We start from the raw sequence: 15701 nt of genomic DNA on the forward strand, positions 1-15701 counted from the left end.
TGGCTGTGTTCCTCCTGGTGCTCCCCAGGGTAACATTTGCTGCCTTGGCCACACGGGTGGCTCACAGGCAACTTGCTGCCCACCAGAACGCCCAGGTCCTTCTCCGCTGAGCTGCCTCCCAGCAGGTCACCCCCAGCCTGAGCTGGTGCCTGGGGTTGTTCCTCCCCAGGTACGGGACCTTACACTTGCCTTTGCTGAACTTCATGAGGTTGTTCTTGGCCCAACTCTCCAGGCTGTCCAGGTCTTGCTGAATGGCAGCACAGCTTTCTGATTTCTATATTATATGACTAAAGTTAATGTAGGCTTATCTTGCAGCGGTTGTCTGAGCATGAGGCTTGACCAATTCTCCTTTAAACTGAAATAAACTTCAGTAAATGCAGAAGGCACAATTCACTAGCGAGTGTATTTCTGCAGGTGTTACATGAGTTGTATTCTTACTTTTTAAATTTAAGATCTTTGAATTGTGTATGTGCATGCAGCCTCTTAGCTTAAGCAATTACTCTGTCCTCCATTCTCATCTTCCTTCTTTGTGTGCCTGAATCCCACCCAAACATAGCATTGTGCCATTTTAGGATCTCTAGGTTAATTATTCCCTGCTTCAAAGTTGCACAAGTCTTGTGTGGTCCCTCCGTCATACCTGGCCCCATGCAGATACCCTGGATACTCCAAGGTATTGAAAGTATCATCCCATCTGAGGTAACCTTACCAGGTTTTGCTGCCAGACGCTCTGGTGATGGATATGGACTCCCTCATTGCTTCAGTTGGTCTGAGAAATAATTCCTTCTGGCACATATAATGCTAAATCGTGGTGACAGAGTGCTTCCAGTCTTCCTAACTGAAACTAGTTATTCCTAATAACAAACTACAAAACATTAATAGCCAAACCTTAATTTTTGGGGGCTAGTATATGGCTTTTAGGGGAGACTCAAACCAACCTTGAACTAATTTTTAAATCTGCTATGAAATGACAGTAAACATTGTGGCACTGGCCCTTCTTTAACAGTGGAGTTAAAACTTTCTAGTGCTATTCATTATATTTGAATTCCTTACATGTTAAACCAGCAGAAGTAGCAAAGCTTTTATTAGCGTAATGCAGACTAGTCTCTTGCTGCTCTGCATGGCAGCATAGCATAAGGTGGATTTCTTTAGTGATGGAAATAGTTGCCTGAAATGAATGTGGAAAGTGTTATGTGATGCATAGTTTTGGGTTGAAAAACAACAGGCAAACTGCTGATATACAGCCTTCTCTTGTGTAGCCATTTCTGCAACTTTTAAAGGATTTAACTATTCCAACAGTTTTCTTTTTGCTATATTTTAGTAGAGTACTAAAATGTTGCTAAGCTGTAAAAGTGTCGTCTTTTTTTTTCCTGCAATATGTAGAACATGGGAAGAACAACTCATCAGTTCTAAAGACAATACAAGATCACACATCCTTCTAGGCAAACCCAAAAATAAGCTTTCTGTTGTTGCTCCATTTGAAAAGATCAGGCTTCAAACAGGGTCAGTGCTGCAGAGTAGCACAGCTCAATATATCAGACGTTTGGGACAAAAATTCTGCTTCAATGGGTGAAATCCTAATGGACATCATCATGCCACAGCTCTTACCAACCCCTGCTTCTGTGTCCCTCTTTGGCTTTGTTATCTTTCATTCCTTGCACAGAAATGCTGATCCATGTGAACTCTAAACTAGTGTCCAGATCACTTATTTTGGGAGGAGAGTCTTGGCAAAGGAAAACAAATACAGGCGTAGAAAAAGTATCAGCTTTTAGCAATACTGTAAAAAGCATTGCCTGATGGAAATTCAACTCTGCCAACAAAACAGTGGAAGTAAACAGGCTTGGAGAAGAGGAAGCTCAGCCCCCTGTGCGTTTTATTCTGTCAGTAATTTCACACAGCTGAAAAGATTCTCCCTGCTTTTCTTTTGATCCACTAGCAGGATGCATAAAGAAAAGCTGTCTTCATCGGGAAGATATTACTGTGAGATTTTTGTGTGGTATCCATCATAGTGATGTAAAAATCCTAAGATGATGTGTGGTCCCCTAAGCAAATCTGAGAATGAAGGACAAAAATACCTAAACCGTAAATTCTATAGCACTTGTGTGTACTCGTCGGTAGGGTGGGAGGGGGTGCAGGTTGATGATGTTTGGTTTGCTCTGGAGTAATCAGAGGTGGGATGACTGTGGGACATGTTAAATGGGAGTAATTTTCAAAATGCAGGTATTTGTGCTTCCCTTCTGGTGTGTGCTGACTTTCAAGTACTGATAATGGAAGCTTCAGTTATACCTTAGAGATTTTGCTATCGTAAAACCAGGGGTTTTTTTCCCTATAGGTGATACACAATCATTAGGAAGACAAAACACATTTTTTGGCTGGATGATAATTCAAAACATGTAGAAATATTAAGCATAGTTCTCTGGGAGTATCACATTCCCTTCTTCCTCGCCCCACCATGAATGTCTATGCCTCATTTCCTTCTCACCTCCAAAACTTGTATGAATAGTTGTTCATTTTTGATTTTTTTTTAAAGGCTAATGATTCTAAACAATGCTTCTTAGTATTTCCTAATAATATAAATGGAAATGAGGCTTTACAGGGAGTCTAGCTCAAGAGGAAGAACTGGCTAGACTTTCATAATCAAGCATTGCAGTTGAGCACATACGTAGCAGAGTACAAATGCCCACTGTCTTGTGGATGATATCTGATAACATATATTTAAACAAGCATAAAAGCTACCAGCTGTTAAAATGAAGATTTGAAGGATTTTTTTGTTTTCAGGGTACTATAGGGGAGTCATCTGGTACTTTGCTGACTACGGTTTGTGGCAGAGGGTATTTCCAGGTTGTCCTTAATTTGCAGGATGAGAGCAGGAACATACGAGGCAGCAATGGGTTTTTCTTATCTACACGTTTGCTTGCACTGCCTGGTTTGTTTACTTTTGGTTTTGTGGGTCTTCAGTTCCCTTTCTTAGCACTGTAGCTGGGTTTTGCTGAATTTAAGTTCTGTCAAATCATAATCACACTGCTAAAATACAATACACAGTGCTTAGTTTCTCTTTGAATGGGACTGGTTGTCGGACTCCTAGCCCATGCATCGTTCTCATTTTTGCTTTTAACTGGAGACATCTGTATTTCTCTGCTGTCTGGAATGGGATTGAATCCCCTAGATATTCAGGGTAACTGAAAAACAGTTATTTCAGGTTTATCCTCTTTCTCTGCTAACCATCAGCCTAGATTTGAGTACAAAATAGTTTCTTTACCCCTTCAGATTAAAAACAAACAAACAAAAAGACCCCACAGCTTTTGTGAAAGAGCCCGCCTATTTCATAGTTTTATTGGAGCAAATTTATCTTTAAAGTCTCTGCTTCAGGCTTTCATGAACTTCCATGTTCTGCCTGGAGCTCCGGGCCAGCCCGTGGCCCTGTTGAAGGTCTGCAGAGTCCAGTGCCGTTGCATCAAGGTTCCCTGGATCCCTCCCTCTGCCTGGTGAGATTTGTGTTGTTTTGGTTTCTCAGACATGACACTTAAATGATTAATACATGTTTTCACATCCCAGTGTGCGTGATTTATTGCAGCAAGCTTGCAGGTCTACAGGCTCTGCTTCCCTCTTCATATCTCTCCTGGCACCTATATTCTGCTGTGTTTACTTTTCTTCCCACTTCCCCATACTGAAAAATATTATTTGTACTGTGTATAGATGAAAAAAAGACAAATCTTGGTTGCTGCACACTGTTATGAAAGCTGCCGAACTGCAAAAACTTACTTTTGTGATATCAAATCTGGACGTTGACACTTAACATGAAAGATGATGAGACAAAGTTGTTGTTGATGTAGACTGTCTCAGTCGTGGTCCCTCAAATCTTTTCTGTTTCCTTTTGGGTGTAATTCTCTGTTTCCAGTTTTTTTAGTCTCACTGGCTTCCAGAAAAGCAGCTTGTTTTTAAGATTAGCTTTTGCTGATGCAAAAGGCCCTATGCAGTTTTTCTCTTAAAATCTTTCTTTTGAGCATGCAGTTTATTCTAGCTTTTTGAGACCAAATCTCTACTTATATGTAGCCCGTACGTTCTGAACGTTGTTTTATTCCTTTTTGCATGTTCAGATTTACCTTTCACAAGTCAGACTCTTAATCATGGTTGCATGAAAACAAGAGACTCTTTCATTTTCTCTCCTATTCTTCAGCTTAATTTTATTTACTCGGTGTAACTTTTGAGGGATAGTATTCGTGATTATTAGTGGCAAGTAAAGAGCACACTGCAAACTTGAGCAGTCTAGTGAGGAGATATATTTTTTTCCTAGTGAATAGATGAGACAATAGGCTTACCTAATGCTGGCAAATACGAGATACTCCTTTAGAAGGTCACGTCTGTAGTCAGGGAGATGTCCTTTCGAGCCTGCATTTAAAAGCTTTGCTCAAAAATACTTGTGTGCCAAGGCTTACATTTGTGTTTCGAAGGTATGTCTTGATTCATATACTGCTAGATTCAAGAGGAGCTTTAAACTTAATGTTTGAATTAAAAAAACTCTGGTAGCTTAATTTATGAAGATTATTTTCTTTTAAAGCTTGTGTCAGAATTTCTTAGCTGCCAAAAGATGCAGTTTCACCTTAACTTCATATTGGCAGCCTCCCTTTGCAGCCCTGTCGCTATTGTGCGTTATTTAACCAGTAATCTCTAAGAAGGTGAGAAACTATTATTGCTTTTAGCACAGTTGACATGATATTGGCTCAGAGCTGCACTTGGAGCTTCAAACATTTCAGATGGCTATAAACCAACTTAAACACCTTCATTTAGCGTTCTTACTGCCATGAGGTCATAGTTTGCAACAAAAAAGATCAAATGGTGTTTAAGTTATTTTTTTTTTTAAGTATTCTCATACCAAAGAGCTGTAGCTGTGGATTTTGGATTCTGGCCAGGCAATCAAGATTTAGTATTTTGACCAGCTGTGATCCAGTAATGTTCCTCAGAGGAAACATTTTGTGGGGAAGAAAAGATACATATTTGAGCCTGTGAGTTGTATTCTGTCTCTCATACTGCTTTACAGTTTCTCTGAGCCCCTTGCAGACAGATTAAATAATCACAAGTGAATCTGACTGAAGAAACTTTTTCTTTTTATCAAAAGTGCAAACAGATTGCAACCAGGATCCATTCACTAGGAAAATAACTTTAGAAATGTTTGTATCCTACCTTTATCTTGCCTGTTTACAGCATGGAGTCTGTCTTGTGCCTTAGGTCTGTCAGAATGCCCAAACCGACTATTTATTAACTAGTGAAAACTAGTATTTTGGGGAGCAAACAGCTACTTTGTAATTTGGCTGCCAGTAAAATTTACAGCTGAAATTAGACTGTTATGAATTGGCTTTTGAGATTTGGATGCAATTGAAACATTGAGATTGGTGACGATGTTACTCTCTCTCTATAATGTCCAATAGAGCTGAGGTTTCTCTTCTTTTTATTTATTTATTTATTTATAAATCCTGCTTCCTGATAGGTACTATACATACTCCTATATGTAACTGGTTCTGGTCTGATCCAGCTTGATGACTAAGAGTCATTAAGGCCTGATGACAGTTCATCAGATCAGCTTTTATACCCTACTAGCTGCAGGCTGTTCTTTTTGGACAGGTGTCCACACCTGTTTGCTGTCTCTGAAGACTGACCAAGTAATTGTGGCTGGAAGCTGAACCAGCTCAACCCCAGTAATTCAGGTCAAGGTTGTACCTTAGAGGAATGTACTATGCTCCTGCAAGCCAAACTCTTTTCATTGGTGACAATACCTTACAGTCTTTAAAGTTTCGTGGAATTTGGATGATAGTTTTCTAACTTCATCTAACTTCCTTTTTAAATATGGTTTTTTTTATTAATTCCATGAGCTGTGAGAGTTGATAAAAGCATCATGTCTCTTTCTCTGGACTTTGCCATGATGCAGTGCTATGAATTCTGGTAACAGTACAAACTTTTCCCCAAGGAAAATGCAAATGGAATAGAGACCCTCCATCAGCTGGTTTTTTTTCATGAAGATTAATAGCAACCTAGTATTTCTGAGCTCTGTGCCTCTGTAAACATAACTTTTGACCTTAATGTGACATGGCATCCTCACCTGGAGGAAGGTGATGGAACAGGAAAAGACCCCTTGACTTAACTGCTTAACCCACTGTACCTAGAGCCATTTTGGTTTTATTTTACTTGCCTGCAAGATTATGATGACTGTTGTACTTGAAACTATGCAGAGAGCTATTCATCTTCTCATGTTTGCCTTCTAGACACTCCTTGCTCAGCCTAAACTAGATGCCTCGGTTGCCCCTGTGATCAAGATCAGGCGTCTTGGGAGGGTGACTTTCCTACTGATTATAAATGACTCTCAATAGGGTATTACCCACCCTTCTCTCCGGTAACTGTGGAAGGAGCCTAGGCAACGAACTCTAAGGCAGCTGATTTCCAAAGTCCTTCATGTATATTTACTTTTATCTAAATGACTTAGATAATATTTGATAAACAGTTAAGCCATTCCATTGTCTTTGTTCCTGCTTTCTCAGATTTGGGCTCTTATCCCTGTATTTATTTCTGACTAAAGCTAAACCCATCCTGTTCATATATATTGGCAGCAATGGCTGGTTTCAGAAATCTTCCCTTCAAGCTTCCCAGAAGCTTGAAACCTGGTTTTGCAGTCTCAAGTAAGGTCCATGTCATTGCATGTAGCTTAAGGAACCTGGCTGCAAGTGCTTTTTGTTCTAATTCGTTAGTTTGAATGCTTGCATGATTAATGAAGATCATTGCTGCTTTACTGCCCTATAGGGCAGCCTTATGCACTCTATTAACTGGGAAGTTATTTTGTAGATGAGGGAGCTTAGCTTTGTGTTGCTGCTATGTTTAGGCCGTTAGATCACTTAGTATAGATCATTCTGCCAGTTCAACTTAGTAAGGAAGGGAAGACTACTTTTTTTTTTTTTTGGCTGCTAGACTAAAGAGGTATTGTTCAGGCATACATAAGTGTTAGCTTGAATAGCCGTGTCATAACAAGCAGAACCAGGAGATTTTTTAAAGAGCAAACTAATTAATTTCTCACCCATTTGCCTGTAAGGCCTAGATTTACAAAGGAATTTAGGCTCATTTCTTTTTAGGAGGAGCTTAAGTTTATATGCCCACCAGAACACTTTGTAAAGCTGCTTTTCTCAAGCTGATTATACGCCACAGTTTTCATGTGTCTTGAGTAAACCAACTTAGATTTTCCTTCTGCTGCTGCTTCTTTCTGCTGCTGAATAGAGAATTTGCTGTTGTGCCTAGATCAGGCTGATCAGCACTTGCTGAAGGTAATTTGGCATTTGCCAATTAAGTGGTCTTATGCCATACTTCAGTCTTTGCCCTTTAAAGAATCTGATCTAAGAGAAATTAATTTGAGCAAGTTTGAAGCATAGTCCAGCACAACAAACAGGAGTAGCAGGTATTACTTGTTCCAGTGGTGAAGAGGCTTTGCCTTGAGTCTGATCTCTCCAAGAATTACTTGTTTTGCATGACAGTGTGCCTCTCCAACTTCAGGAGCTAGGATAAACCTGGGATTGCTTTCTGTTCTTCTTTCCCTACATGTCCTCCTCCTCTGAGATGGCTCTTACCTTTGTGAGAACTTGCATCATGTGCTGCAAGGGGATGTATTCAACAGGAGGGCACTCTCCAAACCTGTCTATAGGCTGGTGTTTAGGCCACTGTGTTTTTAACTTTTTTGGACCCTCTTCTGACTGCTTACATTTCAGGCAAGGGCTTTTATCACTAAGATACTGTGTAAAGAGTAGATAGCCTTGTGACTATTTTAAGAAACACTCATCTGTACTTAGATCAAGAAGCTACAGCTTTAAATTATTCCTGGATTGTATTTTAATCTCTTAAATGCCTGTTTCAACCTAGATGATTGAATAAAATCCAGAGAAATGGCAGAATTTCTTATAAAGCCCTTTTGTCATTGCATCTAGATATGAGACAGGAAGCCCTTGCTGCTCTGTGGGGTGTTGGAGATCTGACTCTTTGATGTCAGACTTTTCTTTTACTTTGCAAAGGATACAACTGTCTTGTGCCATAAGTTCTGCAGCTAGCATGTAGACTGTTCCAGCTGTTCCGGCTGTCCCTTGGTAAGCATGGACCCAAACTGTCTGCAGAACTAACATGATACATCTTTGCATCTGTCATCTGTTGTGCATGGGGGAGAAGGATGTTACCCTTTTCTGCCTGTACATCTTGTGTTATTCCTAGTCCTGCTTTTTTAATTTCAAATGTATGGGGTTCTTTCTGTGGAATCTGCAGCCCTCCTGAGTTCCAGTTCAGCAGGAATATATTCCCATTTGGCTCACCCCTGATATCTTGATTGAAACCAAGCAGAATGTTTTTTATCGTTGTTGCAGGGGGTGTAATACTGGAATCAGTTCTGGGAACCACCCATTTCTTTTGGAAAGGGATGGCAATAAATGGCCTTCGAGTTTGAAAAGGAGCTTGTATGAGAATGGCGTTCTCACACAGCCCATCTTCTTTTTGAACTGCACACACTGACTTTGTTAAATGGTATTAGACAACTGATTTGTCACATAGGTGCAGACCCAGGAACATGTTTTATACAGCTTATTCTAGAGTTGCAAAAGGCAAATGTGTTGCCCTTTGGATCTTGAATTGACAAGGCAGTACAAAAAAACAAAGCGAACTTCAGCAGCAGAATTGGTTTTTTTCCCCAACCTAAAATACTAGACTGAGCACAGAACCCACCTCTCCTTCTTGCTTCTCTCTCTCTTTTGGGCCTCCTGCATTTAGAGTCACAAAGTGATGGATCACGATAGTGCACGTATCCAAGCCCTTGTAGCACAAAGCTCATAGCTCTCCTGCCTGGAGGCTCCCCTGTGTACTCCTAGAGACTCGTGGCAGGCTTAGACTCCTCTTAATAGCAAGACTGGTCCCAGCCTGTGCTTTGGACTTAGTTTTTGTAAGGAAAGAGGGAGGAGGAAGGCCTTTACTGCCCAGTTCCATTGCACGCAGCCACTGCTTGTCCTTGTTTCTGTGTCTCAAGGTGGGGCATGCATCTTGCCACATCTCTTTGGTAAGGTACGCAGATCACCATGTTACATGCTATCCTGTCCAAGTAGAAAGGGAGATAGTTCAGCTCTGCAACATATCTATATCTGGAACGGGAAAGGCAGCAAACGTTAGACATCTTGCACTGAAAAGCACCGTCTACGTAATTGAAACGCCTCATAATTTGAACAGTGGTCTGTAGTAATCAGTTGTCACTTGTCTGTGAAGAATAGGAATTAGTTCCTGTAAACATAGGAGGATGGGCCCTTGGACCCAGAGAAGTGCATTGAGGGATATCTGGCTTTGTTAATATGTGCATATCTTGGAATTTGAGTAAATTCCTAAGACTTATAATTTAGTTGTAAGGTTTCCAGTCACTTGATACAGAGCAAAATATCTCGTTTTGCCGTTAAAGCTGAAAATGTAGCCTTCTGTTTTTTCCTGTGCTCGCTATTAAGGAAGATTCAGCAAACCTAGAGGAAATGTGAAAATGTTTCTTAGCTAAGATTTAAGATAAACGGAATCTAGTCCAATAATTAATACCAAGTATTCATTCATTTTCTGAATCAGGGCAGAAAGCACTAAGCTGGGGGAAGGGGAGGGGAAAACAGCCCATCCCCAGTGTCTGCAGTGCACATTGCCTAAATAAAGTTCACAAGTGTCCTGCCTCTGATTCTTCTGTTTGTCATATTACATCATTTGAAAAATAAATGGTTGATTGTGTAGGGGTTAATGGAAGTATTTTCAAGTCTCTGGTCAGTGAGGGACTTGAGGGCTAGTCTCCAAGACTATGTATACAGCACTTCTTAGCATCTGTGGCACATAACTGCTTTCTGTTTTGTCATCTCCGTTAAGAATGCTCCAAACCTTTGCAAACAAAGCTGCAAATGCTGTGCAGAGTTTGCATTAACAAGGTCTGAAGCATCTGTTGAAGTCTAAGAAGAAAGTTGATGTTTTTGTGGCTAGCTGCATGTGTGGTGCTTATCTCTCTGTTTCACTGTCTGCAACTGTAAATTCTGAAAAGCAATTTCTGCTTAAGGTAATTTGAGGTTTTTATGGAAGAGGAGGAAGCCCTATGCATGTATTAAGGGGCAGCCTAGGAGGAGGTAAGGTGGGAGAGGAAATTAAAAGAGCAGTAGTACACTACACTGCCCTGCCTTGGGGATGCTTATTTTTCACAGAGGGACTTTTTGCACTCTACCTTATCCTATTTAGAAAGGGGAGCAAAAAATAGAAAAATAATGTGGAAAAGGATTCAAGCTAGGGATTACTCATAACTGCTATTCCAAGATTATTTTTTTTGCCCTGCAGGACAGATCCCAAAATGTATCAGGCCTTGAGTAGGAGTTTCTTTTAAATTGAGTTAATGAAGGAGACTCATACTGACAGCAGTTGAATCTCTGAGTTAATACATTCAGCAGATCAGTAATAGTTGTATTTTTGGGTGTGGTTTTTTTTTAATTTGGAAGGAAAATGAACCATTTGCTTAAGTTAATGTACAACATACTATTTGCATAAAGGATAGTGATTATATTTGGATAAGGCTTAAGCTGATGAAGGAAAATTCAGATAGAACGCCCAAGATGACATAAAGCGGATGTTCCACACTATAGATCCTGAGACAGTGTAAGTGGTCTGTTGAACTGTATTAAATAGTAAAATCAAACTTGTAAATTAAGCTTGATTAGTTCATGTTCCTCAAGAAATAGTGATTGACATTTTAATGATTGGCACAGAAAAGCAGAAGATCTGGCAAAAATCATCCTCTACAAATAGCAACATTAGTGTGTGGGGGTTTTTTTTCCTCCTTTGTGCAGCAGTTGGGAAAGTCCACCATTGGAAGAAGCTGCTCTTAGAGGATTCAGCCATTATTACTTACTTTTGAAGAGTTTATGATGGCCTAATACAGGCCATAAATACATAAATATACAGTCAACAGTAATAATTCATAAAGTACAGCTTGGTCCTATAAAATGGTGTTAACAGTACAAATTAACATAATATGGTGGTTTCTTGGGTGTTTGACTTTTCAGACTGTAGAGCTTTGTAAAAATTCTTACATGATCTTACCAGTTTTCAGTAAAGCTGTCCTCTGGGGTGTCTTCTGTAGTTCATACAGCATTAAACACATTTGGGGTTTTAGCACTTTAGGATGCAAGTAGTTGGCCAAACGAAGCCTGTAGTTGTGATAAAATAATTGCTTCAGCCTTTGGTTAAACATCTGTATTGCTCATGAGCATGCCTGACAGCTGTGATTTATCCTTTCCTTCTTTTATAGTGATCGACACCATACATCCAGTGCAATTCCTGTTCCAAAGAGACAGAGCTCTAGCTTCAGCAGATTGGATATTGGCTTTTCCAGTGGGCTTCCCTCTCCAGATAAAGGACTCCGAAAACGAGCCAGCACGGGAAATGAAGGACTACAGTACAAAACTCCTCCTCCTAGCTACAACTCTGCTTTAACACAGCCTGTTGCCATCGCAGCCCATGTAGGAGAGTTAGATAAAAAACCTGGATCAATATCTTCTTCCTTGGATACCTCTGCGGACTCCTCAAAAGGAAATACCAAGAAAGGCGAGGACTTATGCAGCAGTTTAAATGGAGAAAACTGGAGCCTAAACAATACCCAAGATCGGCAGGAGTCTTGTCTGGGACATACTAGTGCAATAAATGGGGCATTTCTGCCTGGCGAGTGCTCTGGCACTGCAAGCAATGAGCAGCCCTGTGAGTTTCGACCCTCACTCAGCCCTGTCCTTTGCTGCACCGTGGAGCAGGCAGAGGAGATCATGGGGATGGAAGCAACGGGGTTCAGCATGGGAGATCAGCTAGAAGACTTTAACTCCATCCCAGTGGAGCACGCTGTGGCAGTGGAGTGTGATGAACAAGTCCTAGGGGAGTTTGAGGAGTTCTCTCGAAGGATCTATGCACTGAATGAAAACATGTCCAGCTTCCGCAGACCGCGTAAAAGTTCGGACAAGTGAGCTTGGACAGGGATTTGATAGCAGACATTGAGGTAAAATCGGTGGTCTGGAATAGAGATAAAATTGCACTTATTCTTTATATTAATTATAACAAAAAAACAAACCCTAAAGCTATTCCTATGGTTAGACAAATGGACTTGAGCACGATAACACACGGTCATGGTATATTCACAGCCCAGGTAAATTTTGAATCTGCTTCCAGTCCTCTTACATCTGGTATTTATAATCTGCTGGAGATTTTTTTTTTAGGCATTGGAAACCATTTATAAAGGCTTTCCTGGAAACAACTTATAGCGTTGATCAGGCCTTTCTATGAATATTTGTTTATTTCTTAATTATTATTTAGAGTTTAAATTTATTTTAATCTTCTCAGAAGAAAAATGTTAATTTAAAAGTACATTTATGGTAAGACTTCTTTACCTTCTCCCTTGTACTCCTGTGTTTCCTTGAGCAATGTAGTCAGCGTTACAGAAATGCCATGAATTTGTTATAATTGGACAGCTTTCTCTTGGCTGTGCTCTGTAGCCTTTGAAGTTCTAGTTTGCACTGATGGGTCTTCAGTTGGTGATGTAAACTTGCCAGAGAACGAGCACCTGTGTGATATCTGCAGTTTCCTTGCACCTGATTAATCAGAAATGACTTCCCCATGCACACATGCCTTTCCTCCATACTCTGTTCCTACCAGTAGAAGCCTTGAGGACTGAATTGTCTTTTAAGGTTTCATATAAAAATCTCAGCCTGACTGTTCCATGTTTTGGTTGGGCACAGACCTCGTCAGTGGAGACCTAACAAACGCACTACTGAAGTGGGGTTCAGCTGCCACCCTCTAAGGTATCTGACAGGGACAGTGTGCTGTGAGGCACTTCGTAGACCTCTTCATTGAAAATCCAGACTGAAAATGCAGTCTGCAGTTTGGAATTAGGCAAATTTGTGGAATCGCTCCACCCTCTGTAGAAAGGAGGCACTTAACATTATTCATCTAAATTAATATCCTTTTAACCATCTGTACTTTAAAGGAAGAAACTTCCAGCAATTTGCTGGAGGTGCGGTTTGCTGTTAGGTAGGTTACCACTGGCACATGTGTTCAGCTGCACTAATGAGAAAGCAATTTGCAGCCTGTTTGTGATTCCTGGTATTTGTTTCAGTTTGGTTTTCATTGCTCTTGCTTTCTATATTGTATACCCAAGAATTTGGGCTCCGTTGTGAGCTCTCAAATATAAAAATATATAGCACAATAAAAAACACTTCATCATGCCTGGCTTTTTTCTTCCCCTCCCTGGTCTATGCTTTCTTTTGAACCAATCACCTAGTCTTTTTTTCCTAACTAAACCGTAAGGCTAGCCTAAATTAACTTTTAAAAATGTGGATATGTATAATCTCAACTATGTTGTCAAAACAAGATGTGTATGTGACAACCAATATACATAATAGCACTGTTCTAGTATATGCATTTTTCCAGGTAACACCTTAATGATTGTATTAAAATTATATTCACGTTTCTTCTGTTAGCTTTTAACAGTTGTGTCTGCAATGGAGTTTTTGGATCGAGCCTTTCTACAGTGACTTGTTGTCTTTGGTCTGTCCCAGTGTGATGTGCTAGATGGAAGCACTCGGAAGCAGAGACCTTGATTCTCTAAGATGCTGAGTGTGATTTCAGGTGCAAACTTGGCCATGAAGTTGGACACGTTCATGAGTATCTTCTACCCTGAATAAGCTCCTTGTTCCAACCATATGGAAAGCTTGCCAAAAGGAAGTGCTGCAGCAGCTTGAAGTACTGCCATCTTTGAGAAGAGATAGGTAGGAAGCTCTTGCTAGGCTTTGCTGTAGAGAGGGTGAAATAAACACCTGAAAGCACAGTGCTTATTAATGAAGTAGGTGTAAGATACTCTGTCCTGTGGCTGTATCTTTTAATATAATTTTGGATGAAAATTGGTAACGTTGAGTCAGCCATGCACCTTGCAGGATGGGATCTGGCACGCTCAAAGCAGCACAGACCCTCTGTAGGCACAAACAGAGTGTTTTCCTCTGTAACGGAAAGGCATTAGCTTGTGTGAGTGGTGGTGACTTTTCAAAGCAACCCAAAGAGTAGTTGTGGAGTCGCTATGTTTCTTAGGCAAACATGGAGCATCTCAGCGCAATTAAGCGACATGTGAAATTAGGTTTGTAGAGCATCAGTGAGATTTTGAATTTTTTTATTAGTTGTGCATTTTCTCAGGTTGCACCCGACTAGTTTTCATCCCAGATGTTGTGTTGCTGTTCCTGTTTGAGCCCTGTAATTCTTTAATGTGTCAAACATGATGGTTGATTTCTGCATTTGTCACACAAAGCTTCTTTGATGGGCTTTCTATGGATGTATCTTCAGTAGGCCTTAAATTGTCCCCGTGTCTCTCTCCCACTTTTTACCACTTTCTATATAGAAGGTGGTGTGAAGGGGGACAGCATCGTAGGGCTAATTAAAGCATTGACAACCTTCTCGTTGCTGTGAGGATGGGGGATTGTACAGACTGCAACCACCTCATAGTTTTCTTTTGTGTTTATTCACCCCCCCACCCCCCCAATTACTTTGAAAATAGCGTAATGGGAGAGAAACAAACTGTGGGTTTGAAGGTGAGATGATAAATCACAGTGTGTTTTAAATTGTCAAGAGCCTTTCAGTTCCTGCACAGCTGTGACACTGTTAAATGTCTGCAAATGTCTTCAAGTGGAGAAAACATTTCATTGCAATCTTTTTCCCTCACTAGGAATTCCTAAGATTTTTGAGAATATTAGTTTTGGAAGATCATATCCCACTATATTTTTATAGCAAGCACAACAGCATTGTCTTATCCTTGCTTGACCAGGTATTTAAAATCAGCAAAACCAGAATATCCCATAGTAAATTACACAGTAAAACTATGTTGGTAATTGTGGGAAAGCTCATTTGTATTTATAAAATAAAACTGATTAGTATCTCTCAACTTGTGTGTCTTCTCTTAATGGCTTTTTTGTGTTATTTTTCTTTACAAACCTGATTTGAATGACTGTATCTTCCCCAGCCTCTTCGGCTTATTGTTCATCAAGCCCGTATTGATCCAAATATGAACGTTTGGGCAAGAGGATTTGCTAGAAGGCCTGACAGCCTTGCTGGCTCCAAATCCTCTTTCACACAAGATGGTACTGTGGTTCTTTTTCGCACTCCTTCCAAAAGGATGGCATGCAGCTGGAAAAACAGCTACAGCATTTTGGGGCTGGGATACGGCTGGATTTGCTAAACTTTTATGGATAGTGGAAATGCCGTGTTCCCTCATCAGGGAGGCATTGTTACACATCCAGCACCTTCTGTCATCCAAGCTAATAAGCAACATATGTCTATCTAAAAAGCTTATGTTCCCCTTGAACAGGAGTCTACTGCACAAGTCTTGGGAGGGGAGTGTCCACGACGTGGAGTTGCTGGTGGGAAGCAGTGTAATGTGAAGAGCTACGGGGATTCTCCAGGTATTATCAGGGCAACAGATTTTTTTGTTTAGTGTTTTTTTGTTGTTTTGTTTTTCTCCCACCCAATCTGTCTGTCAGCAGAGAGTAAAATGCCAAGATGTCAACTATACAGTTCTGTAGCTGAATTGGGAAGATACAGGAGAGAAATTTTACTTTAAGCGTTTTGCAACATTGAACAGCATTACTGAAATAGATGGCATTAAAGTG

General features: G+C 40.4%; 1 protein-coding gene across 2 annotated transcripts in view; it reads left to right on the forward strand.

The window, feature by feature from the left end:
- UVRAG (UV radiation resistance associated) overlaps positions 1-14977 on the forward strand; it is a 100276-nt gene extending 85299 nt beyond the window's left edge. For both annotated transcript variants that reach the window (XM_040583621.1, XM_040583622.1), the window contains one exon: positions 11318-14977. In XM_040583621.1, coding sequence (XP_040439555.1) covers positions 11318-12020 — 703 coding nt within the window. In that variant the 3' untranslated portion in view covers positions 12021-14977. The remainder of the gene's footprint in view (positions 1-11317) is intronic.
- The last annotated feature ends 724 nt before the right edge of the window (positions 14978-15701 follow it).

This window comes from Falco naumanni, chromosome 2 (genome assembly GCF_017639655.2).
Source record: "Falco naumanni isolate bFalNau1 chromosome 2, bFalNau1.pat, whole genome shotgun sequence".
NCBI classification, from domain to species: Eukaryota; Metazoa; Chordata; class Aves; order Falconiformes; family Falconidae; genus Falco; species Falco naumanni.